The sequence below is a fragment of the Prionailurus bengalensis genome, chromosome C1 (assembly GCF_016509475.1).
Source record: "Prionailurus bengalensis isolate Pbe53 chromosome C1, Fcat_Pben_1.1_paternal_pri, whole genome shotgun sequence".
NCBI classification, from domain to species: Eukaryota; Metazoa; Chordata; class Mammalia; order Carnivora; family Felidae; genus Prionailurus; species Prionailurus bengalensis.
This window is the reverse complement of record NC_057345.1, coordinates 189,821,544-189,849,375: the sequence shown is the minus strand read 5'-3', so window position 1 is coordinate 189,849,375 and position 27,832 is coordinate 189,821,544. Positions and strand designations below refer to the sequence as shown.

The window sequence follows — 27,832 nt, the reverse complement described above, 5'->3', positions numbered from 1 at the left end:
CTTTTAATTTCTACCTTGCTAATATATTTTATGTATTTTTGTAGGCTGTCTTCATTCTTCCTAAAACAAGGAAGGTATAAGTAAATCGTGTAAATAAATTGATACTATCCACTCACAACCATGGGAGTATCCCTCAACAGAAGTAGAAGGTTTTTCTACACCAGTAGAGAAAATCTGTTAACTGTGATCTCTTACATAAAATGCATGAATTCCATGAAATTGGCTCCATGAATATTTCCTCATTAAAGGGAACAAGAGCAACATTTTGCCTCGTTGCATCTGAGAGTGCAAATTGGTTCAGCAGCAGCTCTGCTGGAGCCACTGAGGAAACCTGGCCAGGGTGCTTGTTCTTGCTGCATCTGCTCAAACCAGCATGGTCTGATGTGTGAATACAGCCTCAACATGTGCCGCCAGTGTTTCTGTCAGTACGTGAAGGATACAGGCTTCATTAAGCTGGACTACGTGAACTTCCTTGAATGGGTCATCCAAGATACCTACTTTAACTGCAGATATCCAAGATAACCTACCTTAATGCCAACTCATTGTACATAAAATAAAAATACTTCAATTGTGTTTTAATGTGACAAAAAAAATGGAGGGAATAAGAGCAGAGATATGGGATTAGGAATCTTGTTACTGTATTAGACTAACTATTTCACCCTACAGGAATACATTTAACAAGATGAAATTATCACAATACTGCTGTGGATGTACTTTGGGCCATAATAAGAAGAGATAATCTGATGCCAAGCAATACATTATCTCCAATTTCCCCTAAAAATAATAAAATGTGTAGACTTATAAATTTTTTTCTAGCCTAGATATACCTTCACCAAAATACTGATTACCAATAAAAGTAGAAACTTGAAGTCCAGCTATGCCATTTTTTAAACAAATAAAATGAACAGAGTTCATAATATTGCCAAAAAAAAAAAAAAAAGGAAAAATTCAGAATTAGTAGAATATAACCAGGCCTCTATCAGGAGATAAAAGTTTAATACAGTTTTGAAATTTATCCAACTACTACATTTTGGTGAAATCTAATAAATGCCCAAAGAAAAACATTCTGTTGGGCAGTTTTAACCAGTTTCTTACAAGATGTATGACATTAGGGAAGCCACACACAATGTATCATGGTTGTAAAACAAGGTGATTTGGCCACATAATTGCTAATGCTTTAATTTTTGTAGCATTCTGTTAAGCTTATAATAATGATTTTAAAAACCGTCATCAGGGGCGCCTGGGTGGCTCAATCAGTTAAGCATCCAACTTCGGCTCAGGTCATGATCTCACAGCTTGTCAGCTTGAGCCCCAAGTCAGGCTCTGTGCTGACAGCTCAGATCCTGGAACCTACTTCGGATTCTGTGTCTCCCTCTCTCTCTGCCCCTCCCCTGTTCACTCTCTCTCTCTGTCAAAATAGATAAGCATTAGAAAATTTAAAAAAATTTTTTTCCTTGGGATGGGCGCCTGGATGGTTAAGTGGTAGGCTTCGGCTCAGGTCATGATCTTGAGGTTCATGAGTTCGATCCTCGCATTGGGTTCTGTGCTGACAGCTTGGAGTCTGGAGCCTGCTTCAGATTTCTGTGTCTCCTTCTCTCTCTCTGCCCCTCCCCCACTCACACCCTGTCTTTTTCTCTCAAAAATAAAATAAACATTAAAAAAAGTTAACAACAACAACAAAAAAGTAATTTTCTTGGGATGCCTGGTTGGCTCAGTTAGTTGGTTGAGCATCCAATCCTGATTTCAGCTCAGGTCAAGATCTCACGGTTTGTGAGATCAAGCCCCACACTGGGCTCTATGCTGATTATGCAGAGCCTGCTTGGGGTTCTCTCTCTCCCTCTCTCTCTCTGCCCTCCCCTGTTTGTGCCCTCTCTCTCAAAATAAACAAATAAACTTAAAAAAAAGATTTTTAAAAAAATAATGGTAATGATAATAAATACCAAAGAATTTAAAGAGATATATAAAAGCTAAAATAATCATTAGATTATTTAAAGAAAAGATATATAGAACTTGCACTGGGATTTGAAGAATGGTTACAAAGGTAAACAGAAGAAAAGAAAACATATTAGGAAATGGAAATAAAGACAAGTGAAGGCAGAGTTAAAGAAAGATTCTGAAGTGTCTGTACAAAGTAGGAAGAGTAGGCTAACAAGAATAAAAGATGAGGTAGAGGAAAATTAGTAAATAAAATAGGACAAGATAAGGTAATACCAGATAATGAAAAACCTTAAAAGTTATGTACAGTGGTAAATGATATGGAAAAAATAACACTGAACCTGTTGGGCAGTGAGAAAAAATAATGAAAGCAATATTTAAAGCCAGGTAGTTTTAGAAAACTAGACAGTGGGGACCAGAAATGGAAGAGTCAACGAGCTTAGAGGGAAGGCTGTTACTGTAATTAAGTTTGAAATAACAAAGATCTGTGGAAGAGGCAGCCCCAACTGCCTCACAAAAAGAGAGAGGTTTTAAAGGAAAAACTGTGAGACTCAAGTGATTACTTGAATATGGGAAAGAAAGAAATTAGTCTAAAATACTGTGCTGGAATGTCTAAAGAAATGGTATTTATCATTACAGGGACAAGGGATTTAGGAAGTACAGCTAGTTGTGATATGGTAATTTAAGTTTAGCATATGGTGAATTCGAAGTGAAATTCAAGTAAAGCTACAAGAAAGTAGCTGGAGATCTGAGACAAGAGCAAGGCAACAATTAAAGGACCAGTGATATATATTTGGAAATCATTTTTATAGAAGTGAGAGTCGAAAGTTAGCAAAGTTGATCAGCAGTTCAAAAGATAAAGTGTAGATAAATAAGGTCAAACAGTTTAACTTAAAGAATTTCCATTGAGAACATGAAAAGAAATAAATGCAAGCAAAGAAAGAGAAGGAATGGTCAAAAGATAAAAAGTAGAGAAACATGATAGTGAAGTTTCATGAGACAAAGGAAAAGAGTTGCAAGAGAAGACATGATAGTGAAGCATGAAGGGATCTGTATGATCTCTGTTTCAACAGAGCTTAAAATCTCTAAGGAATAAAAGAATAGGTGAGATCAGAGTTAGCATACACATGAACAAAAATTACAGAACAGATAGTCTCCATTAGTTGGACTCAAAAGTGGACAGTTGGGGATGCATTACAATCAATTTAGTGAATCTAGGTAAGGATTATCTTTAACTCACCTCACAGCTCCTAAGACGGCAAGCCCACATAGGTGTGTTAGAAGAAAGTGGCTGGAGAGGAGCCAGAAAGGGCTCTTCAAGCATTCTGGGAAAAGGGAGGAATATGTATATAAACACATATTGTAAGTTGCATTCACACAAACACACATGACATTCAACTGCTTTATCCCCTTAGCCAGTGTTAAAGACAATATATTGAGGTCATCAATAAGAAATTGTAGGGGCGCCTGGGTGACTCAGTCAGTTGGGTGTTGGACTCTTGATTTCTGCTCAGTTCATGATATTTCAGTTCATGGGTTCAAGCTCTGCATCTGGCTCCACAGATGAATCCGCTTGGGATTCTCTCTCTACCCCTCCCCTGCTCATGCACGCTCTCTCAAAATAAATAATCTTAAAGAAGAAAAGAAAAGGAAAGAAAAGAAAAGAAACTGTAATAGTAGGAGCACCTGGCTGGCTCAGTTGGTAGTGCATGTGACTCTTGATCTCAGGGTCATGAGTTCGAGCCGCACATTGGGTGTAGAGCTTGCTTGCTTACATACATACATATATACATAAATAAAATCTTTAAAAAATTGTAATAATAATGATAGAGTGATGGATGTATTAATTTTCTTTAAACATTACCATCTTATTAGCTGCTAAAGCAAAGGCCTAAGTTTCTTCTTCCAAATATCTGTAGTCCCAATAAATTTAAGTGGTTTATATATCTCCCTCAACACTTACTTTGCTGTCTTCTCATTATATAATTTTTTTTTCATTTACAAAAAAATGAATAAAACATCTTTAGGTGATTTTTTAAGAGTTAACATGATATTATGTCAAGTTCTAAGACTAAATGTCATAAACATTGTGTTAATTTTTAATATTTTCATAAACAGTTAAAAGAAAATAAATAATACAAAACCTATATTTCCCTAAATTATTATAAACAATGTTAAGGCAAAAATAAAAGCTGAAATAGATATTAATAAGAAACATTTAAACACTTTACCACAGAGGAATTAAATGCATAAGAGATGATTTTAGGAACTAGAATGGATATTTCTTTCTTTCTTTTTTTTTTTAATTCTAAAAACCCTATGAGTGTCAGATATTTTCAGATTGCTTCAAAAGATAACAGGCAAGTGTCACTGAGGAAAGGTAATACTTCAGACACTATAGCTTCTAGGATAGCCTCCTTGTTGCCAAGATGCCATTAAAATAATTAAAGATATTTGATAATTAGGTTAATGTTTATTCTATTTCCTGAATTTCTGATCTTTTCTATAGCCAGCCAGCTTTAGATGTGGTAATTTCAAAAAAGATCTCCATGATGAATTCAAAAGATGAACTTCTCTCTCCCACTGACTCACCTGGCCACGGTCTTTTTGGGCAATGTGAGGGATGCTTGTGGATGAAGGGTATAATTACTGGTATTGTCTGCTAGAACATCCACTCTTATGGTTGGTAAGTTTCTGTCACCGGGTTTCTCTTCAGAGACATCTTAACAGCAATAAAAAGAACAAAGCAACATCAATATCTTGAATAAGACAATGACAAGGTAACTAATTAGAACTCATACATTTAAAATAGGAAAGGCAAGATGTGCTCTAAAGATAAAGATAACAAAACTTATAACGCTTTATTGAGAATTTCTCTAATAAACTTGTTTAGTTTCAAATTATAATACTGACTACTGAAATTTTGTAATTAAGTTTTTGAAGCTTAAATTGAACAGCTAGGATATAAAACAAAACAGTAGAACTGTTATGTTAATTGTTTCATAATGTAATGGGAAAATATAAAACTCATTTCTAAGCCATGTTTATTTTTTTTCTGCAAACTTTCTTTTCTCTAAGTTTTAACTGTTAACAAAGACAAAGAATCATAACACTAAGGTAAAAATATCTACTCTAAATCATTAGCTATGAATGAACAATGAAACAGTGTAGCTATGGTGTTAGAAAAGAGAAAAGGAAGGGAAGCAAAAGACAAGAACTAACAGGGATATTACCAAATAGGTAAAGAATTAAAAAAAATGGGGAGCATGATTCTCCTTTCTGAATCTGAAGGAACAAAGAGGGAAATAGCAAAGAGGATGAAAAGAATAGTTAAACAAAAGAGTAATGAGTCACATGGCTAACAAAAGTATCGATAAAAATACAAAAGTAAAAATTTCTCCAGTAGCTATTAACATTATATTCTTGTTATTGCTGCTGTTATTATTACTGTTATTATAATTAAGAAGAATTTATTATGCTCACTGGTCATTTGGAAGGAAGCAAGAGTCAACCAGCTTCATAGAATTCCAAAATGAAATAGACAGCTAACCTAGACAGGGGTTGAAAAATGAACTTGAAATTTATTTGGGCTAAGAAACTTTTTCTAATTATTCAGTTCAAAATCTTACCCAAAGAGACCAATTAGCACTGACTTTCATGAGGTGATTTTCTGGAATGTACATTTTTTAAATCTAAAATCCCCTATATCCCAACATTACTTACCCTGAGGGCTATTCACATCCACAAGCTGCCCCTGAGGAATAATTACTTGTGCCATTCCTGTCTGGGTAGATGGAATTACACGCAGCACCTGTCCATTTTCTGATGGGCTAGGAACAATCATCTTGGAAGCATTAAAAAAAAAAAAAATGAAATGCATAAGCCAGCAATGATTTGACAGAATTATTACTTAAATAAATTATTAAAGACATGCCTACCTCTATGGTGGTTACTATTTATTTCCCTCATTTTATACATGAAAACACTGAGGTACACAAAGATTTTTTTCCAAAGTCTTACACCTGGTAAGTGGTAAAGCCAAGTTTTAAAAACAGGCAATTTAGCCATATGTCCTATGATCTTAACCACCTATGCTCTTAATTATTACACTTGGATGAGGTCTAATTACTTAGTAATATGAACAAGGCTCTGATTGGACTTAATATATTTACTTTTTTCTCCTTACTGTATTATATCCCTATGTGTTTGAATTATTTGTGTGGTAATCATTTGTCACATGTAAAAACAGTACCTTGTTAGATGTCTAATTAAACAGAATTTATCTTTATATCTCTGAATTTATATATATCCTATCTTGGTCCATAAGGAATACCATAGAATGCCCCAAAAGTCTGAAAATATAGGAAAAATCATAGATTACTTTTTTCCTTCAATTTAACAATTGAATCCATTGTCTCGAATTTAGAGGTCAATGAAAAGGGTGTTTGAAGCTGAAGAAAAACACTTTAATGCCTATCATCTGAACATAAAACTAATACATTATTTGAAAATAAGTGTATCCTATATTTCCAGACTTTTGGGACACTGTGTAAACTCTATTACCTAACACACTACTCCTCTATTGACATAGTGTTATTCTTTTACCCAAAGTCCACTAGCCTCAGTTCTCCCTAATACAAGTAACTCTTCATAATCATTACAACCCACTTTCCAAGACTGCCTTTTTGCTATATAAAACATGAAAACATTGCTGATGTCTGAGAGAGACTGTAGTCCTAATTTCAAGAGGGTCAATTGAAAAAATTTTAATTTGAGAAAAAATTAAATTGGAAAAAAAAACTTCAACAAGGTAGAATGCTTTAAATATAATCATAAACATTTCCCAGAAATTAAGAGTAGTAGTTGATACCCTCTCCTAATGTTTATCGTTTCTTGAGAGAAAAATATCTTGCCATACCTTTTACCAATTCATTATGAAAAAGCAATTGTAAAGTCTGATGATGACAATTGCTTTACATTTGTTGAGAGCATACAAAATGGCAAGACTTTACATGCCTTACCAGATTTAATCCTTATCACATGTATATGAAGTATATACATTTTATACTTGAGGAAATTGTCACAAGAGGTTACACAACTCATGCAAAATAACACAAAGTTACATAGTGATAAGTTGAAATTCAAACCCAAATTCAAACAACTACTGCTTCCCATTATCTGATCATGTTATTCAACTTAAAAAATGCAAAAATAATACAAAAACACTGCTGGACTTTAAAAGGCAACAGTAATAACATGGTTTTAAATTATTTTCTCCTTAGGGGAGCCTGGGTGGCTCAGTTGGTTAAGCGTCCAACTTTTGAGTTCAGCTCAGGTCCTGATCTCACAGTTTCATGGATTCAAGCCCCACACGGGGCTCTGTGCTGACAGTGCAGAGCCTGCTTGGGATTCTCCCTCTCTCCCTCTCTCTCTGCCACTCCCCTGCTTGCTCTCTCTGTCCTTCTCAAAATAAATAAACTTAAAAAAAATAAAGTAAAATAAAGTATATGTTATTTTAAAAATAAATACTTTCCTCCTTAAATGAGATTAAAGATTTGTGAAAAATATTTCATTTATTCTTAAAGAAGAATAGTGCTGTGGTTATTACTAAATCCTAACAAAACACATATATTTATAATTTAATCATATGAAAATATCATAATTGAAACAATCGTGGGGGGCACCTGGGTGGTTCAGTTGGTTAAGCGTCTGACTCTTGATCTCAGCTCAGGTCATGATCTCATGGTTCATGAGTTTGAGCCCCATGTTGGGCTCTGTGCTAACCACATGGAACCTGCTTGGGATTCTCTCTCTCCCTCTCTTTCTCTGCCCCTCCTCTGTGCTCCTGCTCTCTCTCAAAATAAATAAACTTAAAAAAAAATGATCTGTGGAGTATCTTCTTAATTTTGAAATATATTTCCTATGCATGGTAGAGAAGAGTCTCCTCCTCCTCCTCTTAGCTTATTCTACTTGGTAGCTAAAAAACTATTTCAGTTCATGTAATTTGATAATGGTGACAATATTACTTTTCCTATTTAAAAAAAAATCAATTATCTTTAATCTTTGCTATGAAAACAAAACCGTTTTGAAAAGTCATCTGTTGCAATACATTCTATTTGAGGCAGATCATGAATATTATCAGAAAACCTTGGCTAATAAGTAGTCATATTTACTGGGTTCTTTGTGTACTATACAATATTCCTAATAAATCCAAAATACCATCCCTACTTCACTTTATTTTTTTTCCCCTGCTTCACTTTAAAGCCTCTTCATGTGTTACAGATTCACCCACTACAGAAGCTTTACTAGTTCCTTGATTAACTTCTACATTTAAAAAAAATCATATAAAAAAAGTCATTTCTTTAAAAAAGCTCCACTTGGTGGGGGATGTTGAAAATGCGTAAGACTATGTGTGTGTAGGGGCAGGGGCTTTATGAGAAATCACTGTACCTTCTGCTCAGTTTTTCTTTGAACCTAAAACTGCTCTAAAAACTAAAATCTATTTAAAACAAGCCCCCAAAAGCTCCACTAAGTTTCCCCAAACATCACCACTTTCTAATCTTTGGTTCCTTATACTCTATGTGTCTTACATTTATTTCCATGCTTCATGCTATGGGTTTCCTATTTCATAGCTTCAGGTAACTCTCTCCTACCCCTATCATCTCCTACCCCAAACAATGTAAAATCATCTTTAAGATCATTTTGTACAGAAAGTTTAATACAATTACAAAGAGAATGGGAACTCTAACACTTTTTAGACTCAAATAAGTGACTTTAATGTGTTTAAGACAACTACCATGTGTAAAATGATAGCCCTTCATACAATAGAAATAGAACAACTCTAGAATTCTCCAGACTAGAATCAAAACAGGGATTAATTTTAGGTAAAATGGTTGCTCACCTGTGGTATAATTTATAACTGAAGCTATAATTTTTAAAATAATTTTTATTATGAAATTTATACCCATTGTAGAAAATTTTAAAAATACAGGTAAACAAGAAATACATTATTCTTCACATTATTACTAATGTAAGGATATTCTTATTAATCAGAGAGCAACTGAGAAGTTTTGCTCAGTAATTCTCTCATTTCAATCAAAACCATCTTTTATTTCTTCTACTCAAACTATAAACTTAATCATAAATACTTTAGCTAATAGATTAAAGCAGGAATTTCATCTTTATACATTGTTATTCACATGACACACACATATCTGCCCATTACCAAGGTATGTCTGATTGCCAGTATATCATTGGTACTTCCATAGCTTTCTTTTGCTTCAAGAAAGCACAGTGGCACATGGCATGCAAGTTAGTGACTGAGATGTGGATAAAGCAATAACCTTGAATTCAAATGTATATACAAAAATAAATGTAAGTTACATGTAAACTCTGGCACTAGTTACAGGTTATGACACATTTCCAACTAATCTCAAAGTCACATCATGCCTAGACATAGTGGCTGGGAAGTATTGTTTTAATGTACTGTTAGTAGTTCTAAAAGGAAATCTTTTAAAATCTTCACATAACTTAAAAACGAATGTCACAGAAATAGTATTTTCAAAGCAATGTAAGTCCAGTTTCAAGAAATTAGTAAGGTTAATACATTTGCTAAATAGGGTAAAACTTATTATTTATAAAATATACTCACCATTTGTGCATTAGAATCCCCCAATGACTGAAGTTCATATTGAATAGGCTGCCCATTTTGGTCCACTAGATGGAATTGTTCTGTAGAAAGAGTCTGTGTCTGAGTCAGGGTCCCTGGTATATTCTGTGATGTGAGTGAATTATCTACTTCATGAGAGGTGATGGGTAAAATTCTAGGAGAACCATTTTGTCCAAAGGAAGGATCCCTGGAGTCCATACAGGTTAGATGCTTTTGCAAAGAGAAAAAAAGCACTTGGGTGTTTGTAAAACATAATGTCACAATTAAAAAAAAATTTTTTTTTCTAAAGATTTTATTTTTAAGTAATCTCTACACCCAATGCAGGGCTTGAACTCACAACCCTGATATCAAGAGTCACATGCTCTACCCACTGAGCCAGCCAGTTGCCCCTAATGTCACAATAAAAAAATAAATAAAATAGAACATTTATCAGGCACTGTGGACAATAGTATGGAGGTTCCTCAAAAAGTTAAAAATAGAGCTACCCTATGATCCAGTAATCACACTACTGGGTACTTACTCCAAAAATACAAAACCACTAATTCAAAGGGATACATGCACCTCTATGTTTATAGCAGCATTATTTATAATAGCCAAACTATGGAAACAGTCCAAATGTCCACCGATTGATGAATGGATAAAGAAGATATGCTATATATCCACAATGGAATACTATCCAGCCATAAAGAGAATGAAATCTTGCCATTTGCAACAACATAGGTAGAGCTAGAGAGGATAATGCTAAGAGAAATAAGTCAGTCAGAGAAAGACAAATACCACATGATTTCACACATATGTGGAATTTAAGAAACAAATGAGCAAAGGAAGAGAGGGAGAGGGGAAGAGCGGAGAGAGAGAGAGAGAAACCAAGAAACAGGCTCTTAGTAAATAGAGAACTGATTGTTATCAGAGGGGAGGAGTGTGGGTGGATGAGTTAAATAGGAGATGGGGATTAAGGAGTGCACTGGTCGTGATGAGCACTGGGTGATGTATGGAAATTCTTGAATCACTATATGAATCACCTGAAACTAATATAACACTGTATGTTAACTATACTGAAACTTAAAGTAAAATAGCATGTTATAATAAAAATGGAAAGATTCATTTTCAGTTAATTATCCTCTTTATTTTTTGTAAGAGTTGTCAATTCACACAGACTAACATAGAAAGCAGTTTTTAAGTGACACTGTTGATTTGTATATTTTATTTCAATTTTACTGAAATAAAGTTGTACATGGGAATACAACTTGATATATAATTCAACATATTTTTCTTTATATATAGATCTTTATGAATATATTACTTTGAGTAAACTCTATATTATTAAATCAAATATATGATAGCATTGTGGATAAATGTTAACAGTCATGAATATATTAAATATAACACTATTTCTTATCCACTAAAAAGTTGTTAAATGTAATGGAAAAAAGTTCCCAGTTGAATTCCTACCTCAAATACCTGAGAATCTGTTTTTGATTCTTCAGAATCATTATGGTTGACTCTTAATGAATCATTAGACTGTTCCATGCTGATATATTCAATTCCATTTTCTTTTATTATTTAATAGCTGAAAAAATTTAAATATCTGTTTAAAACACTTAACATTTTTATAGAATGTTTGTCTTAACTAAATCTCTTATTTCCCCTATGGTGTTACCCCATACAATTTAGGTTAAATCATTTCCATTCTATAGATTAAGAAAATAAACATTTCCTTAAATGACTTGCCAAGGCACCAGAATACATTCAAGACAGAGCAAAAATTACCATTGTATAGTTCTCTCATCCTACCCTTAATAACACTCATGTACTTTTTATAAGATTGTTGCTAAGTGACAGGTACTTTTCACCCTTTCAAATACTTATAAAATTCTCATTTTACAAAGATTTAATACAAATAAAGGTCTTAATTTTATGAATTGGGAATGCCCTACTGTAGCATTAGATAATTTTAGAAAAGATGTTTTGGTGTAAATATTGATTATATAAACATAGCTCTTACCATAATATACATCATACCACTTAATACTGGCTTGACAAGCTTTGAAAATTAAGAAATATATATTCCAAAAATTCTGAGCCAGTCAGGCCTAATACAGTGGTTAACACTGGTGTCAATTTTGTCCCTACACACACACACACACACACACACTACTGTCCCCTGAGGACATATGGCAGTATCTGAAAACATTTTTGGTTGTCAAAATGGACAGGGAAGTGCTACTAGAATATAAGCCAGGGGTACTGTTAAATATCTTACAATGCACAGGACAGCCCCCACAACAAAGATGTCAGTATGCTTAGGTTCAGAAACCCTGGCCTAATATATCATAGTGAATACTGGATTCTCTATTAGCTAAAAGGAATGATGTTTTAAGTCTCAAAATTGGAGTAAGGACAAAATGAAACTAGTTAAGACTATCATTGAAAAACTTCTAAAATAAACTGCATAGAATCTTAAGAACACACACATTTTTCTTTTTTTAAACTTTAAAATTTTAACTTTAATTTTTTTAATTTTGAGAGAGAGAGCTGAGCTGTCAGCACAGAGCCTGATGTGGGGCTTGAACCCACGAACTGTGAGATCATGAACTGAGACGAAGGAGGATGCTTAACCGACTGAGCCACCCAGAGGTCCCTGAAAATTCTATTTTTAAATTAACATGCATTAAATTGAACTTTTTTCTTTTTTGGTGTGTAGTTCTATGGATTTTAACACATGTAACCACCATAACAACCAGGATATATAATAATTCAATCATCCTAAACCCTAATTTAAAATTATGCCTTCTCAGGCAACTGGGTGGCTCAGTCAGTTAAGTGTTGGATTCTTGATTTCGGCTCAGGTCATGATCTCACTGTTTGTGGGTTGAAACTCCAAGTCTGACTCCATGCTGACAGTGTGAAGCCTACTTAGGATTCTCTCTCTTAGGATTCTCTCTCTGCACCCCGCCCCTGCACTCTCTCTCTCTCTCCTCAAACAAAAACTTTTTTCAACGTTTATTTTTGGGACAGAGAGAGACAGAGCATGAACGGGGGAGGGGCAGAGAGAGAGGGAGACACAGAATCGGAAACAGGCTCCAGGCTCTGAGCCATCAGCCCAGAGCCCGACGCGGGGCTCGAACTCCCGGACCGCGAGATCGTGACCTGGCTGAAGTCGGACGCTTAACCGACTGCGCCACCCAGGCGCCCCACAAACAAAAACTTTTTAAAAATGTTTTCTTACTATAATGCTGGAGAGTATGTGGAGAAACGGGAACCCTCTTGTACTATTGGTGGGAATGCAAACTGGTGCAGCCACTCTGGAAAACAGTGTGGAGGTTCCTCAAAAATTAAAAATAGATCTACCCTATGACCCAGCAATAGCACTGCTAGGAATTTACCAAGGGATACAGGAGTAATGATGCACAGGGTCACTTGTACCCCAATGTTTATAGCAGCACTTTCAACAATAGCCAAATTATAGAAAAAGCCTAAATGTCCATCAACTGACAAATGGATAAAGAAGATGTGGGTTATACATACAATGGAATACTACTTGGCAATGAGAAAGAATGAAATCTGGCCATTTGCAGCAACGCAGATAGAACTGGAAAGTATTATGCGGAGTGAAATAAGTCAGTCAGTGAAAGATACCATATATTTTCACTCATATGTGGATCCTGAGAAACTTAACAAAAGTCCATGGGGGAGAAGAAGGGGGGGAAAAAAGTTACAGAGAGGGAGGCAAACCATAAGGGACTCTTAAATACTGAGAACAAGCTGAGGGTTGATGGGGGGTGGGGGAAAGGCAAAAGTGGGTGATGGGCATTGAGGAGGGCACCTGTTGGGATGAGCACTGGGTATTGTATGGAAACCAATTTGACAATAAATTATATTAAATAAATAAATAAATAAATAAAATCATTTCCACCCCCCCCAAAATGTTCTCTTAAAAATAAGATAAACTTATACCTTGTAGTTAAGACTTAGTTGGTACATATTTGAACACACTGAATACTTATTTTTCTGTGATAGCATCCACATATATATTTGTAAAATTAAACATTTCAGAAAATCTACAAGGTCTGCCATTTAATATTTCCACAATATTATAAATAGTTCCACTCAAATATAAAATGTAATAGGCTAAAAATCAGTCTTATTTTTAATATATAACTATATCTTAAAATTGTCTCTCGTTTTAAGATTTTAAATTATCACTTGTATTCTAATTTAACTTGTTACAAGAATTTCAAAAACCTGTAATTACCTCTCAAGTAAGAGCAATTCTATCTTATAATGTTCTGGTTTTGTTCTGTTTTTAATTTTTTAGATGATACGTATAAAACTTCAGAATAATATGTTTTATGAATGGTTTAAAAAATAAAAAGAGGGGTGCCTGGGTGGCTCAGTCGGTTGAGCGTCCGACTTCAGCTCAGGTCACGATCTCACGGTTCGTGAGTTCGAGCCCCGCGCATCAGGCTCTGGGCTGATGGCTCAGAGCCTGGAGCCTGCTTCCGATTCTGTGTCTCCCTCTCTCTCTGTCCCTCCCCCATTCATGCTCTCTCTCTGTCTCAAAAATAAAATAAACATTAAAAAAAAATTAAAAAACAAAATAAAAGAAAGTGCTTGCTTCGGCAGCACATATACTAAAATTGGAACGATACAGAGAAGATTAGCATGGCCCCTGCGTAAGGATGACAGCAAATTCGTGAAGCGTTCCATATTTTTAACAAACTGAGGGTTGATGGGGGGTGGGAGGGAGGGGAGGGTGGGTGATGGGTATTGAGGAGGGCACCTTTTGGAATGAGCACTGGGTGTTGTAGGGAAACCAATTTGACAATAAATTTCATATATTGAAAAAAAATAAAAAAATAAAAAGCTACACTTCATAAAAAAATAAAATAAAAAATTAAAAAATAAAATAAAAAGAAAGCCCCACTAATGGCAATATAGCAGATTAGATAACATAGAAGGCTCTCTTGCTAGAAAACAAAAAAATACAAAGTTGATCTAAAACAGAATATTTTGTGCTACACGGAGCTACTATAGGAAGTAACAAAAATCAAAGGTCACTCCCTGTTCTCCCTTATGTCTCTTCCCCCTCCAAAACAAAAAGCAAAAGCTGTGAGCTACAACCCAAGTAATAAGCACAAGCAAAGAGGAAAATTTCTGCAAGCGCAGTGCTAATACACAGGTTTTATGGTTGGGAAACCCAGGCTTAGATAAGCAGCTCCTGGGGGAGGAGAACTCAAAAACTCCCAAAATAGAATTAGGAACCTGAAAGGTCCTGAGACAATAGTTTAGCCTGGCTTCTAGTACAAACAAATAGAATTATTATTTGGAGGAACACAAACCCAACCAAAGCATTAGTTTCCTTCCACATTAATATTAAATATAAGCTTATAATCAGAGTGCCAAAAACACCAAAGACACTCCCCTACGGACTTCAAGTATTGGGACAATCTAATAGTGAACATAAAGTTATCATTTAACATTCAAAGAAATAAACATGAGTGAATCACAGGAATAAACAAACAAGAGACTGAAAAGTTTAATATGAAAAAGAACCAAACAGAACTTTCAGAAATAAAAAAAAAAAATGTAAGTTGGAAACATTAAATAGAAGGTTAGATGCAGAAGAACTACTAAATTAGAAGGCAGATTTTTAAAAAATTACCCAGAATGCATCATAGGAAAAACAGAAGATAAAAAAATGAAAGAGAGACCTAAAACTAGGAAAAATAGAATAAGCATGGTAAATTTATAACTGGAGTCTCAGAAAAACAGAAAAGAGAAAATGGATCAGAGAATATTTGAAGAGATAATGGCTATCAATTTTTCAAAACTGAATACATGGATCCACAGATAAAGCACAAAATGTACCAAAATAAATCAGAAGAAATCCACACCCAGTGTAGTAAAGGCACAAAATTCTAAAGAGAAAGCAAAATCTAAAATGTAGCCAGAGAGACAGAGTGCCCCGGTGGCTCTGTCAAGGTCCAACTTTGGCTCATGGTTCAGTGAGTTTGAGCCCTGCATAGGGTTCTGTGCTGACAGCTTGGAGCCTGGAGCCTGCTTCGGATTCTGTATCTCCCTCTCTCTCTCTCTCTGCTCCTACCCTGCACGGAGCTCACTCTCTCTCATATAAATAAACAAAAAAAAATTAAAATGTAGCTAGAGTGATCATATCACCCACAGAGTACTGACATTAGGTAGAAAGCAGACTACTCAGTAGCAACAATGGTGGAAGTCATGAGAATTAAAAAAAAAAAGTGATAATCAGTATATGATTATATATGTTCAAAACTATTTTTTCACAAAGCAGGGGGAGAGAAAGATACTTTAAGATTAAAAAAAAAAAAACTGAGAGAAGGGGCGACTGGGTGGCGCAGTCAGTTAAATGTCTGAGTTTGGCTCAGGTCATGATCTCAAAGTTATGAGTTCCAGCCCCACGTGGGGCTCTGTGCTGACAGTTCAGAGCCTGGAGCCTGCTTCAGATTGTGTCTCCCTCTCTCTCTGCCCCTTCCCCGTGCTCACTCTCCCTCTGTCTCAAAAATAAATAATCATTAAAAAAAAAAAAAAGAAAGATGTTTATGGTCATTAGTCATCAGGATTATGCAAATCAAAGCAACAATGAGGTACCAGTTGACACCCACTAGAATAATTATATTTATTTTGTTTGAGCGAGAGAGAATGCGTACAAGTGGTGGAAAGGGGCAGAGGGACAGAGAGAGAGAGAGAGAGAGAGAGAGAGAGAAAGAGAGAGAGAGAATCCCAAGCAGGCTCCATGCTCAGCAGGGAGCTCGATGTGGGGCTCAATCCCACAACCCTGCCATCATGACCTGAACCGAAATCAAGAGTTGGATGATCAACCGACTGGGCCATTCAGGTGCCCCAATCACAAATTTTTTTAAAAAAGAAAACAAGAGATGATGAGGATATAGAGCAATTGGAACCCTTGTGCATTGCTGATGGGTATGTAAAATGGTGAAAGTGCTGTGCAAAAGTTTGGCAGTTCCTTAAGAAGTTAAACATAGAATGACCATATGACAGCAATTCCACTCTAGGTATATACCCCAAAGAAATGAAAATCAGTGTTCAAACATAAATTTGTACACGGACGCTCATAGCAGCAATTTTCATAAGAACCAAAAAGTGGAGGGGCACCTGGGTGGCTCAGTCGATTAAGCATTCGACTTCAACTCAGGTCATGATTTCACGGTTTGTGGGTATGAGCCCCGCATTGGGCTCTGTGCTGACAGCCCAGAGCCTGGGGCCTGCTTCGGATTCTGTGTCTCCCTCTCTCTCTGTCCCTCCCTCCTCGTGCTCTCCCTCTCTCAAATGAGTGTTAAAAAATGAAAAAAAAAAAAAAAAAAAAAAAAGAACCAAAAGTGGAAACAACTCTAATTTTCATCAGCTCATGAACAGATAAATAAAATGTGCTATGCCCTTATAAATGGTATTCAGCCATAAAAAGGAATGAAGTACTGATACATGCTACAATATAGATGAATCTCAAAAACATACTAAGTGATAGAAGCCAGACACAAACTGTCATATATTACATAATTCCATTTATATAAAAATATCCAGAAGGGGTAAATCCATAAAAACAGAAATCAGGTTAGTAGATGACAAAGGTCTGGGGGGTGGGAAGAGTATAGGGAAAAACTGTCAATTGGGCACAAGATTTTATTTGGGGTTGATGAAAATATTTTGGAACTAGATAGAGGTGGTATTTACATAAAACTGTGAATGTAGAAAATGCCACTAAATTGTTCATCTAAAATGATTAATTTTAAGTTACATGAATTTCACCTCAGCTTTTTAAATTTATTACCAAAAAGAAAAAAAATATACATATATAAGTATATACATGTGTGTGTATGTGTGTGTGTGTGTTATGTATATGTGGCAGTCAGGAAAATATGAATGTGGACTAGAGATTTATTTTAAAAATTTTTGGTGTGTTTTTAGGTACGGGAATAATACTGTAGATGAAATTATATCATGTGATGATATCCAGGATTTGATATCTTCTCTCTTTGTGCCTACTACTGACCTTGATATTTTCTTTTGTGGCCCTATGTGGCATGCCTACCCTCTTCTTTGTTACTGTGAGTAATAAACTATCTTAATTTTCAGTGGCAATCACCTCCTGATTCGTTGACTTCACCATATCTAAAGAGAAATAAGAGTATTTTGAAACAATCATAAACATATAAATAAGCCTTAAATAAAATCTCAGTGAACAAAATCCAGCAACATATAATAAAAATAATGCATCTCATCAAACGAAGTATGTCATTGGCTTTAAGTAAATCCAATGTGGAGACTAAGTTAGAATTTTGTATAAATACAGTATGATACCAACTACCTAAAATAGCACAATGGCATAAAAAATATGAAAATTTTAGGGATAAAGTTAACAAAATATATGGAAGATGTATGCACTGAAGACTACAAAACTTAGATGGGAGAAATTAAAGAAGACCTAAAAGGATAAAAGTTACATACTGTGTGTTTATGGAATGGATGACTCAGTATTGTTAAAATAACCAAACTGATCTACAATCAATTGCCTACAATCCCAATCCCAATTCCAGCAGGCCTTTTTTTTTTTTTTTAATTGACAAACTGATTCTAAACTTCATATGAAAAGTCAAAGGTTAAGATAGCCAAAACGACTTTGGAAAAGAATAACAGATTTGGAATTCTACCTGATTTCAAGACTTGTTATGAAGCTAGAATGATCAAGATGGTATGGTATTAGTGTAAAGACAAATAGATCAATGAGATAGAAGAATCCAGAAACAGACCTCCATGCATATAGTCAATTGCTTTCTGATAAAAGTGCCAAGGTACTTAAGAGAAAAGGGACAGTCTTTTCAACAAATGCAGCTAAAACAATAGCTATATGCAAAATAATAAACATTGACCAATACCTCAAACCATATTAAAAAAAAATTGACTTGAATCATGGATCATGGCCTGTAAAACTATAAAACTTCTAGAAGATAACATATGAGAAAATCTTTGTGACCTTGGGTTTAGCAAAGATATCTTTTTTTTTAAGTCTAGTTATTTATTTTTGAGAGAGAGACAGAGACAGAGAATCCCAAGCAGGCTCTGCGCTGTCAGCACAGAGCCCGATGTGGGGCTTGAACCCACGAACTGCAAGATCATGACCTGAGCTGAGATCAAGAGTTGAATGCCTAACCTACCAAGCCACCCAGGTGCCTGGGTTTGGCAAAAATATCTTAAACATGACTCAAAAAGCATGAAATATAAGTCTACAAATTGGACTTCATCACAATTAAAAACTTTTGCTCATGACAGTTTGGGAGAAAATATTTGCAAAACACATCCCTGATAAAGGAATTTGTATTCCAACTCTATAAAGAACTGTTTCAACCTAATTATAAGACAGCAACCCAATAAAAAGTAGCCAAAATATCTGAATTAAACACTTTACTAAAGAAGATACACAGCTAGCTAGAGAAAAGCAAATGCCCTGTGACCTGTCTTATATGTGGAATTGGAAGATACAAACTTCCAGTTATAAAACAAGTCACACCCACAGAAAAGTCATGAGGATAAAAAGTACAGCACAGAGAATACAGTCAATAATATTGTAATAACTTTGTATGACAGATGGTACCTACATTTATCACAGTAAGCATTTTGCAATGTTTTTAATTATCAAATCACTAGGCTATATGCCTCAAACTATTATATGTCAACTATACTTCAATTAAAAAAAAAGGCTATTAAGCCACAAAAAGACATGGAGAAACCTTAAATACATACTTATAAGTGAAAGGAGCCACTCTGAAAAGGCTATGTGATTCCAAATATATGACATTTAAAAAAAATTTGTTTTAATTTTATTTATTTTGAGAGAGAGAGTGCACGAGCAGTGGAGGGGCCGAGACAGAGGGAAAGAAAGAATCCCAACCAGGCTCTGCACAGTCAGCACAGAACCTGATATGGGGCTGGAACTCACAAATCCTGAGATCATGACCTAAGCTGAAATCAAGAGTAGGATGCTCAACTGACTGAGACACCCAAGCACCCCAAATATATGACATTCTTGAAACGGTATAGACACAGTAACATCAATAGTTGCCAGAGGTTGAGAGATTTTTATGGTGATGAAACAATTCTGATGGTGGATACATGACATTTTGAAATGGATTTTGTCAAAATCTATAAAAATATGCAACACAAATAGTGAACTTTAATGTAAACTAGACTATTGTTCATAATAACATATCAATATGGGTTCATTAACTTTATGAAATATAGGACACTAAGAGTGCCTGGCTGGCTGGCTCAGTAGGTGGAGCATGCAACTCTTGATCTCAGGGTTGTGAGCACAAGTCCTCCAAAATAAATAAATAAAACCTAAAAAAAAAAAAAAAAAAAAAAAAAAGAAAAGAAAGAAATGTACCACACTAATGCGAAATGCTAGCAACACAGACAGCTGTGTGCTAGCAGGTAGAGGAAAGAAGTGGGCGGTGTAAGAATATGGAAATCTTTGTATACCCTGCTTGATTTTTCCGTAAGTCTAAAACTATGCAAAAAAATAAAGTCCTTTAGTTTACAAAAAAAAAGCAGAATGTAAACTAAAGCCAATAACAAATAACAGTACATGAATTCTAAAATTATCTTGAAACTTTAGGTTAAGTTACCACAATTCAGACAATGTTGGAATTAGGATATACAAGAAAATATATTTTCATTAAATTTTCAAATAAAAACAGAGTTTTGTTAGTAAAACTGTATAAAATAGTTGAACTGTTCCGTAGTTATATGGTAGGAATTTGAAAATCAACTTTACGCTTATTTGTCAAATTAGTTAACCACTCTGAGCTTTAGTTTTCTCATCTGCAAAATAGGAATAATATTCATCTACCTCACAGGGTTGTTATAAAGATTAAATAAAATAATGTATGCAAAGGGCATCATGCAATTCCCAATACACTGTTCAATGTTAAATAAATAATTTTTACTACCTATAATCATGCAAATGAAGGCCAAAATTTCACCTATCTAAATACAAACCCGTTGGTTCTTTTTTTTTTTTTTTTAAATGGTTATTTTATTTTTGAGAGAAAGAGAGCATGAGCAGGGTAGGGACAGAGAGAAAGGGAGACACAGAATCCAAAGCAGGCTCCAGGCTCTGAGTTGTCAGCACAGAACCCGATGTGGGGCTCAAACCCATGAGCTGTGAGATCATGACCTGAGCTGAAGTCGGACCCCCAAACCGACTGAGCCACCCAGGCACCCCATTTTTTTAAGCCTTATTTTGAGTAAGAAAGAGAGACCGAGAGAAAGAGAGAGAGCGAGAGAGCGTACACATGCAAGCATGCAAGCAGGGGAGGGGCAGAGAGGGAGACAGAGAATCCCAAGCAAGCTATGTGCTATCAGCGCAGAGCCCAATGCGGGGCTTGAACCCATGAACCACAAGATTATGACCTGAGCTGAAATCAAGAGTTGGACAGAGCAACCCAGGTGCCCCAAATTCGCTGGTTCTTTAGGGCAAAGATCTGTTAAACATCAGTCATCTAATTGATATAATCAAAACTTATCTGGGCTTAGTATGAAACTTTTTTTTTTTTTTTAGGTTTAATTTATTTTTGAGAGAGAGAGGGTGAGCAGGGGAGGGACAGAAAGGGGAAGAAAGGATTTGAAGCAGGCTCTGCACTGACAGCAGTGAGCCAGTGCAGGGCTTGAACTCACAAACTGTGAGATCATGACCTAAACCAAAATCAGATGCTCAAACGATTGAGCCACCCAGGTGCCCCAGTATTAAACTTCTAAATATACTTTTCTATACAGTCTTTGAAAACATTTTAAAATTGTATACTTTAAGATGCCTAATAGACTCTCATTTCAGTCTTAATTTAAAAATTTACACATTTCATAAATGTAGTAGAGTACATGGAGTCAGTCTAGATTTGATGAAAAATATCCAAACTAAACTTTTCTGAACTTGAATTTCCAGTTCTTTAAAATGAAGAGTTGGTCCTGATGATCCCTAAGATCCCACCCAGTTTTGTTTTTAACAGTTGATTTTCCTGATAATGTTTAAAATTCATTTATTGTTGGGGCACCTGGGTGGCTCAGTCGGCTGAGTGTCTGACTTCATCTCAGGTCATGATCTCACAGTTCGTGGGTTCAAGCCCTGCATCGGGCTCTGTGCTGGCAGCTCAGAGCCTGGAGCCTGCTTCGGATTCTGTGTCTCCCTCTCTCTCTCTCTACCCCCTCCACCACTCGCATTCTGTCTCTCTCTCAAAAATAAATAAGCATTAAATTTTTTTTAAATTCATTTATTGTTTATTGACTGACTTCCAATGTATAGAGTAGAAAAATAAAAGAATACTATTCAAAAAGAAAATTCTTATGTTAGATTCAACTGAAAATGAAGTCCTACTGAGAGATGTATTAAAACTGTAATAACTGGTGTCCAGAATACAATTTAATTTTTTAAAGCAAATTAAATATATTGAAATATTCACTGGCTAAATATGATGACATCAATATTAAGAAATATTTTAGAGTTTTTTGAGTTTAAATATGAAGCACTATCAATGACAAAATAGATGAAGATTATGAATTTGTCATAACTATAAAATTTAATGTCTATTGAATGTTTATTATACTTAATTACTAGCTAGGGTTATTAATAATCACTCTACTATTCTGTGATGTAGAACCTATTATCACCATTTTACAGAAAAGGAAATTGAGGCTCACTGCTCAAGGTTATCAATTATTGAGCACTATGGTAAAGCACTATGCTAAGTGTTTTCTATCTGTCATTTTATATAATCCTTTCAGCAATCCTTTCAACAACAGCAAGTGATTCAGTTACTTGCTCCAATTTACATAAAAGGAAATAAAACTCAGGCAATGAAGTAACTTTCCCAAGATTACAAATACACTAAGTGGCTGAGCAAGGACTCAAGCCTACAGGTGCTGATCCCAAAGCCCACTCTTTATTATTACTATAGGAACTCTTTCAAGGTAAAAAAAACTCCTTCCTTCCTTCATTAGTCGTGGCTTTAAATATTTTTCCTTTTTTCTGATAGGTTAACAAATTCTAGATGGTAAAAAAAATTCTTTGTTCATTATGGTTCTCAACTTTTCTTGGTTGAAATTCAATTAGAGTCAGTCCCTAAAGCTCCAAAGCCCTCCTGTAAACAATCTAAACATCTCTGATCCCATGAAAAAGCTAGAGTTCTAATCTTGCAGGCACTGCAGTCACTGAGAAAACATTCTGCAAATAGATTCAAAAGTGGAGCTTGGGAAGAAGAAGTGCAAAGTGCAAATAGTTTAGGGGAAAGAATTCTAAAAACTTACTCCCAGTTTCCTAACAGCTGCCCTGATCCCATCACAAATTAACCCTATTGGCCTTTTTTTTTTTTTTTCATTTTATTTACTTTCTCTTACCCTAGCTGAAATTTTCACTGGTGTTAATAAGCATTTTCTGTTAAAAAGAAAAAACTCTGGACAGAGTATCAGCCATTAACAAATTAGTGTAAATTTATGTAAGGATAGCTTTCTTCCTTTAAGAAAAGTTAAGAATAGCTACCCTGCAAAGTTTAATTTGGAGATGAGAAAGCAAGTACACTTGAAGCTCAGAACATGTAAAAGGGATTTTGCAGAGGTCTGAGCTAAACACTGCAATGAAGAGGACAGGATGGTGGTGGGGATGTTGTTAACAGAGGAACACTGTCAAACATAAACCACCTACTTCAGGGCTTTGCTCACACTGAGATTTTGCCAAAAATAATTTCTTTTTATACTATCTTTTGGGAACTCAAAACTCAAGATTTTCCTTTCAGTATGTACATCTACACAATAGGTTAAAGAAGTTTTTTTTGTGTTACATTGGGAAAATACTACTTAAAGTAGTTTCTACATGGAAAAATGGATTTCAATATCTATTGACTAACCTACTATTGAACCAGAGGCTGAAAGTACATTTCTGTTACAGACATCCTTTTCAAAAGACAAAATCTGAATGAAGCAAAAGTATTACTCCTTCCTCCCTTACTTGCCCCATCACTTTGCATTACACTTTTCAACCCTGACAACTGCAGGGTGACATTTTCCCAACTAACTTCAAGGTCAGTACATGCTGGAAATTATGATCCATAGCTTTCAATTAACTATGTCAAAGTGAAGTTTTTAAGGATGAAGATATCAAGTAGCTAGGTATAAAATGCTTTCTTCCAACTGGTAAATACAAATAGAATGAAATACCTATATACAAAGTGCAATTTGACTTTTCATTAATATGTAATAGGTACAAACTTTTACACAGCTGTAACTTTCAATTAGTTGAAATAAAAGTGTTACCTTCAGGCAGTTGCTCAAGTTTAAACTCAGGCCTCAAGCATTCTACTATTGCCAGAAATGCCCTCTCTTGTCCACTGAAGTTCTTCCTTTCGGGGACACTAAATCATGATAGGCTTCATTTGTGTGAGAGCTATAACTATGTCTTCACAGCGGCATTTTTTCTGTAATGAGAAGGTATTCAATGTATATTTTCTTTTTCTACACATAAAGAAAACTACTAGATTTTGTTATGCAGGTTTTATTATAAAACAACTGTAACCAGCCCAGTACAGTAGAACCATCAATTGACTCAGTTGAAGAAAACTAAAGATCAGGACTGACTTTACAGATAACTGCATGTGTCCAGGGGTAGATGACTTAACATGTGATTCAGTTTCCTCAGTCCAAATCAAGGATTTGGACTAAGGTTTTGTTTCAACTCACATTCTATACCTACTACTAAAACAAAGACCTCCAGTAAAGTACATTTCTCCCATGAAATATTTACTAACAGGGCACTTTTTGTAACCATAAAAGCTTGAGAATAAAGGTTCCCCTCCCCAAACTACACCCTCTATAAAATCATGGAATTGATTTGACAACGTCAGTTCTTAAGCAAATAGTATTGGGATTATGTAAAGAGAACAAAGAAGAAAGTATTACATGTGTACACAGTTTATGATTGGAGTTCAGAGCACACACATTTTGCTGGCAAATTGCTTTCTAGAATGTTTCACATCACGTTAGAAAAGTGGACTTTACCTTATATCAAAAGCAAAGATTAGGAAGAAAACTGTTAAATTAGAAGTTTGATGTTTTATAGGGAAAGGGAGAATTTTATTGTTTATAAATATTGAATGCATGGCAGAGAGGAAAAGACTATTCAGACTGCAGTCATATCTCTGTGGACCTTATTTGGGATACCGTTTTGATTTTGTTCAACAGGAATTTTATTAAAAACTTTAGAGGTAATTCTGTCTTAACAACTGATTATTTTGTTGAGCTTCCTCTAAAGACTTTTGCATACTAACATGTATCTGTTAAAACCAATTACCTGAGAATAAATCCCCAAACAGGGTAACTGAAGGATGAAACCACTTTTAGTTTAGTCTTAAAAGATTTTCCTAATTCTAGGTACCTTGTTAGCATCCTACGACTTAAAGGATCTTGAAATATATTCAATATCAGTGCCAGATCTTGTAACTTATTAACATTAAAAAATGTTGCTCAAAAGTACTTTAGAAAATAAAATTATTCTTGTCTTTTAAAGTAAATGAATGCTCTTTTTATGCTCCTTTTATGATGTATATAAAATTACTATGAATCAGTGGTGTCAAAAATTAAATCAAGACTCCTAGTTCACAAATATTTGATAGAACAATTTATTTTTTTAAAGGTGGATTTGGAAAGTTATAATGTGTTAAGTCAAAAATTTAAATGTATGCAAATATGTATAAATAATAACCTATTTTTAACTTTTCACTTAAACAAATTTAAAGCTAGTGTTCACAATGTCTCTTTTACCTAAGGTTTGCCCTCTTCTATAAATTTGCCTATAATCTTGGTATCTACCCATTTCTTACCCTGTAAATAATACCTCTTTTTACCTCTATGCTTTTTGAGAGCTATACAGATTATTTCATTTAATCCTCACAGTAACAGTTGGATCTTTATCTCTATAGAGAAGAAAGCCAAAGCTGTCAAGTAACTTGCCTAAAATCACAGAAAGCATTAGAGCTCAGATTCAAAACTAAGCTGGAAAAACCCAAAAAACAAACTGCACTGCAAAGCCCATACACAGTCTTCAGATCATACCATACCATGCCATTATATGTTGAAAAAAGAAACCTATAATAAAGAGACACAAATCTTCTAAGCTGTGATTTTCTAGATAACAATATGTCTTCACAAGGACCACAGTAAATGAATCATGTAGGAAATCATCAAGAACAAAAAGCTTGAAGTTAACGTTCTAAGAAAAACACTCAGGGGCACCTGGGTGGCTCAGATGGTTAAGCGTCAGACTTCGGCTCAGGTCATGATCTCCAGCTCTTGAGTTCGAGCCCCGCATCAGGCTCTGTGCTGACAGCTCGGAGCCTGGAGCCTGCCTCAGGTTCTGTGTCTCCCTCTCTCTCTGGCCCTTCCCCTCTCAAGCTCTGTCCCTCTCTCCCACCAGAATAAATAAACATTTAAAAAAATGTAAAAAGACCACTCAAAGTAAAAGCATTAACTACCCTAAGTACTGCATGGAGGGAACACCAAGTATGATACAAGTCACTACTGAAAAAACACCAAAGCCATCACAGTGGATGTTGAGTTGCTTTGAAACACTTATAATTTTCCTTAACCAAAGGAAGGTCTCAAATGAAGACAGGTATTTTAGTGAATTCAACATTTCTGCTTGGCAAATTGAAGTTTTATCTTATTAAGCATACTTAGGTTCTGTATCTTACTGGTCATATTTTTCAATTAAAATTAAGATCAATCTGTACCATCAGGTATTGTACTTTCTTATTATGGTAAATTTCAAAATAACAATCACTAAAATTTATTAATCTTACTATATGTTTTTTGCTGTTGTTTTTCTTAAGATTTTATTTTTAGCTAATCTCTACACCCAGCCTGAGGTTCTAACTTACAACCTATTACCCGGAGATCAAGACCTGCATGCTGCATCGACGGAGCTAGCCAGGCTCCCCTGTATGTTTTTAAAAGACATTTTAATCAATACTTTATCAATAGTAAAAAAATTATCTGAAAAAGAACCTAATTATTTGAAGATTATTTCAGGCCCTATGAATTTTAATTCAGGCAATTTTACTGCTGTAACTCAAAAATCACTTATAACTAAAGGAGAATGTTTAAAACTGTCAAATTTCTTTCCACGACTACCAGATTCAGAAAATACAAAGAGCAAGACTTCAGTTAAGAAAGTGTTCAAGCTTCACGTGATCTAACTTATTTAAGGCATATCATTCTCACCATTACAATGAATCACATGGTTAAATGACCACAGTTTCTATTTGCAAGCTAGGATTTCAGCATAGAGGTTTTTTGTTTTTTTTTTTTTTTAATTTCTCTAACCACGAAACTATTCTCTCTTATTCACGTTGGCGGAACTTCTAGTCAAACTGGACATCTAAATGATCGTGATGGTAACAATAGCTAACATTTACTATGTGGCATTTAATTCTCACAGTGACCCAAGTGTGGCAGAGATTTAATATGTACTTGAAACATTCAGGTTCGAGAGGCCGCATTCTAAAAAGGTGAGTGAATTGAAAATAGTCCTACTTTCATTATCATTACTTTCCAATAAAAGATTGTTCTTCGCTTACAATTGTGTACTTTCTCATAGTCTATGGTTGATTTAAATACCAGGTGTCTACTTAATTGTAGCACATCTTTAAGCAACGTAAAGGAAAGCTTTAGTTGTCTTCACCTGCACATACTGCTCTGCCCACAAATTCTGCAATCCAGTTTTGCCTGATTCTAAACTGCTCTCTTGAAGTCCCCCTCTTGGAGCTTTTCTGGCGAACGACTTAAAAAGTGACTTTGAAATCTGGATAGTATCTCTCCATCCATCCTCCCACAGCGAAACAACTAAATTTAATTAGAGTAATTCTCCCGACCATTGAGAGTTAAGACATAGGCCTTTGGGTAACTTTAACACCAAAAGTCAAAAAGCGTAGTCTGAGAATGTACGGGAGGACGCCTTTCCCTTTCTAAACAGAAGATAAAATGGGGCTCATAAAGGGAAAACAAAAAGAACCAAAAAACCAAAAACAAAAAACCTAAAAATTGGGGCTCGTGGCTGCTAAAAGGACCACACACCGGGCGCTCCCGCCCAGGCGTCTGGATACTTCTCCGCGACGGTGGCGCGTCCTGAAG

At 35.1% G+C, this 27,832-nt stretch overlaps 1 protein-coding gene, 1 non-coding gene and 1 pseudogene across 11 annotated transcripts in view; 2 read left to right on the top strand and 1 right to left on the bottom strand.

Moving 5' to 3' along the window:
• CARF (calcium responsive transcription factor) overlaps nt 1-27,832 on the bottom strand; it is a 100,201-nt gene that overhangs the window by 71,873 nt on the left and 496 nt on the right. For 4 of the 10 annotated variants that reach the window (XM_043577523.1, XM_043577526.1, XM_043577524.1 and 1 more), the window contains exons 1-7: nt 27,384-27,657; nt 23,963-24,123; nt 11,057-11,174; nt 9,587-9,814; nt 5,659-5,779; nt 4,528-4,657; nt 3,176-3,260 (exon numbers count right to left, since the gene is read on the bottom strand). In XM_043577523.1, coding sequence (XP_043433458.1) covers nt 3,176-3,260; nt 4,528-4,657; nt 5,659-5,779; nt 9,587-9,814; nt 11,057-11,134 — 642 coding nt within the window. In that variant the 5' untranslated portion in view covers nt 11,135-11,174; nt 23,963-24,123; nt 27,384-27,657. Of the gene's footprint in view, nt 1-3,175; nt 3,261-4,527; nt 4,658-5,418; nt 5,486-5,658; nt 5,780-9,586; nt 9,815-11,056; nt 11,175-23,962; nt 24,124-27,383; nt 27,658-27,832 lie in introns of those variants that run through there. The other 6 variants (XM_043577522.1, XM_043577521.1, XM_043577525.1 and 3 more) reach the window with 6 other exon arrangements.
• On the top strand, nt 121-579 carry LOC122482042 (annotated as a pseudogene).
• On the top strand, nt 14,215-14,320 carry LOC122482219. The gene has a single exon (XR_006297025.1). It is a non-coding gene; the product is annotated as a U6 spliceosomal RNA (small nuclear RNA).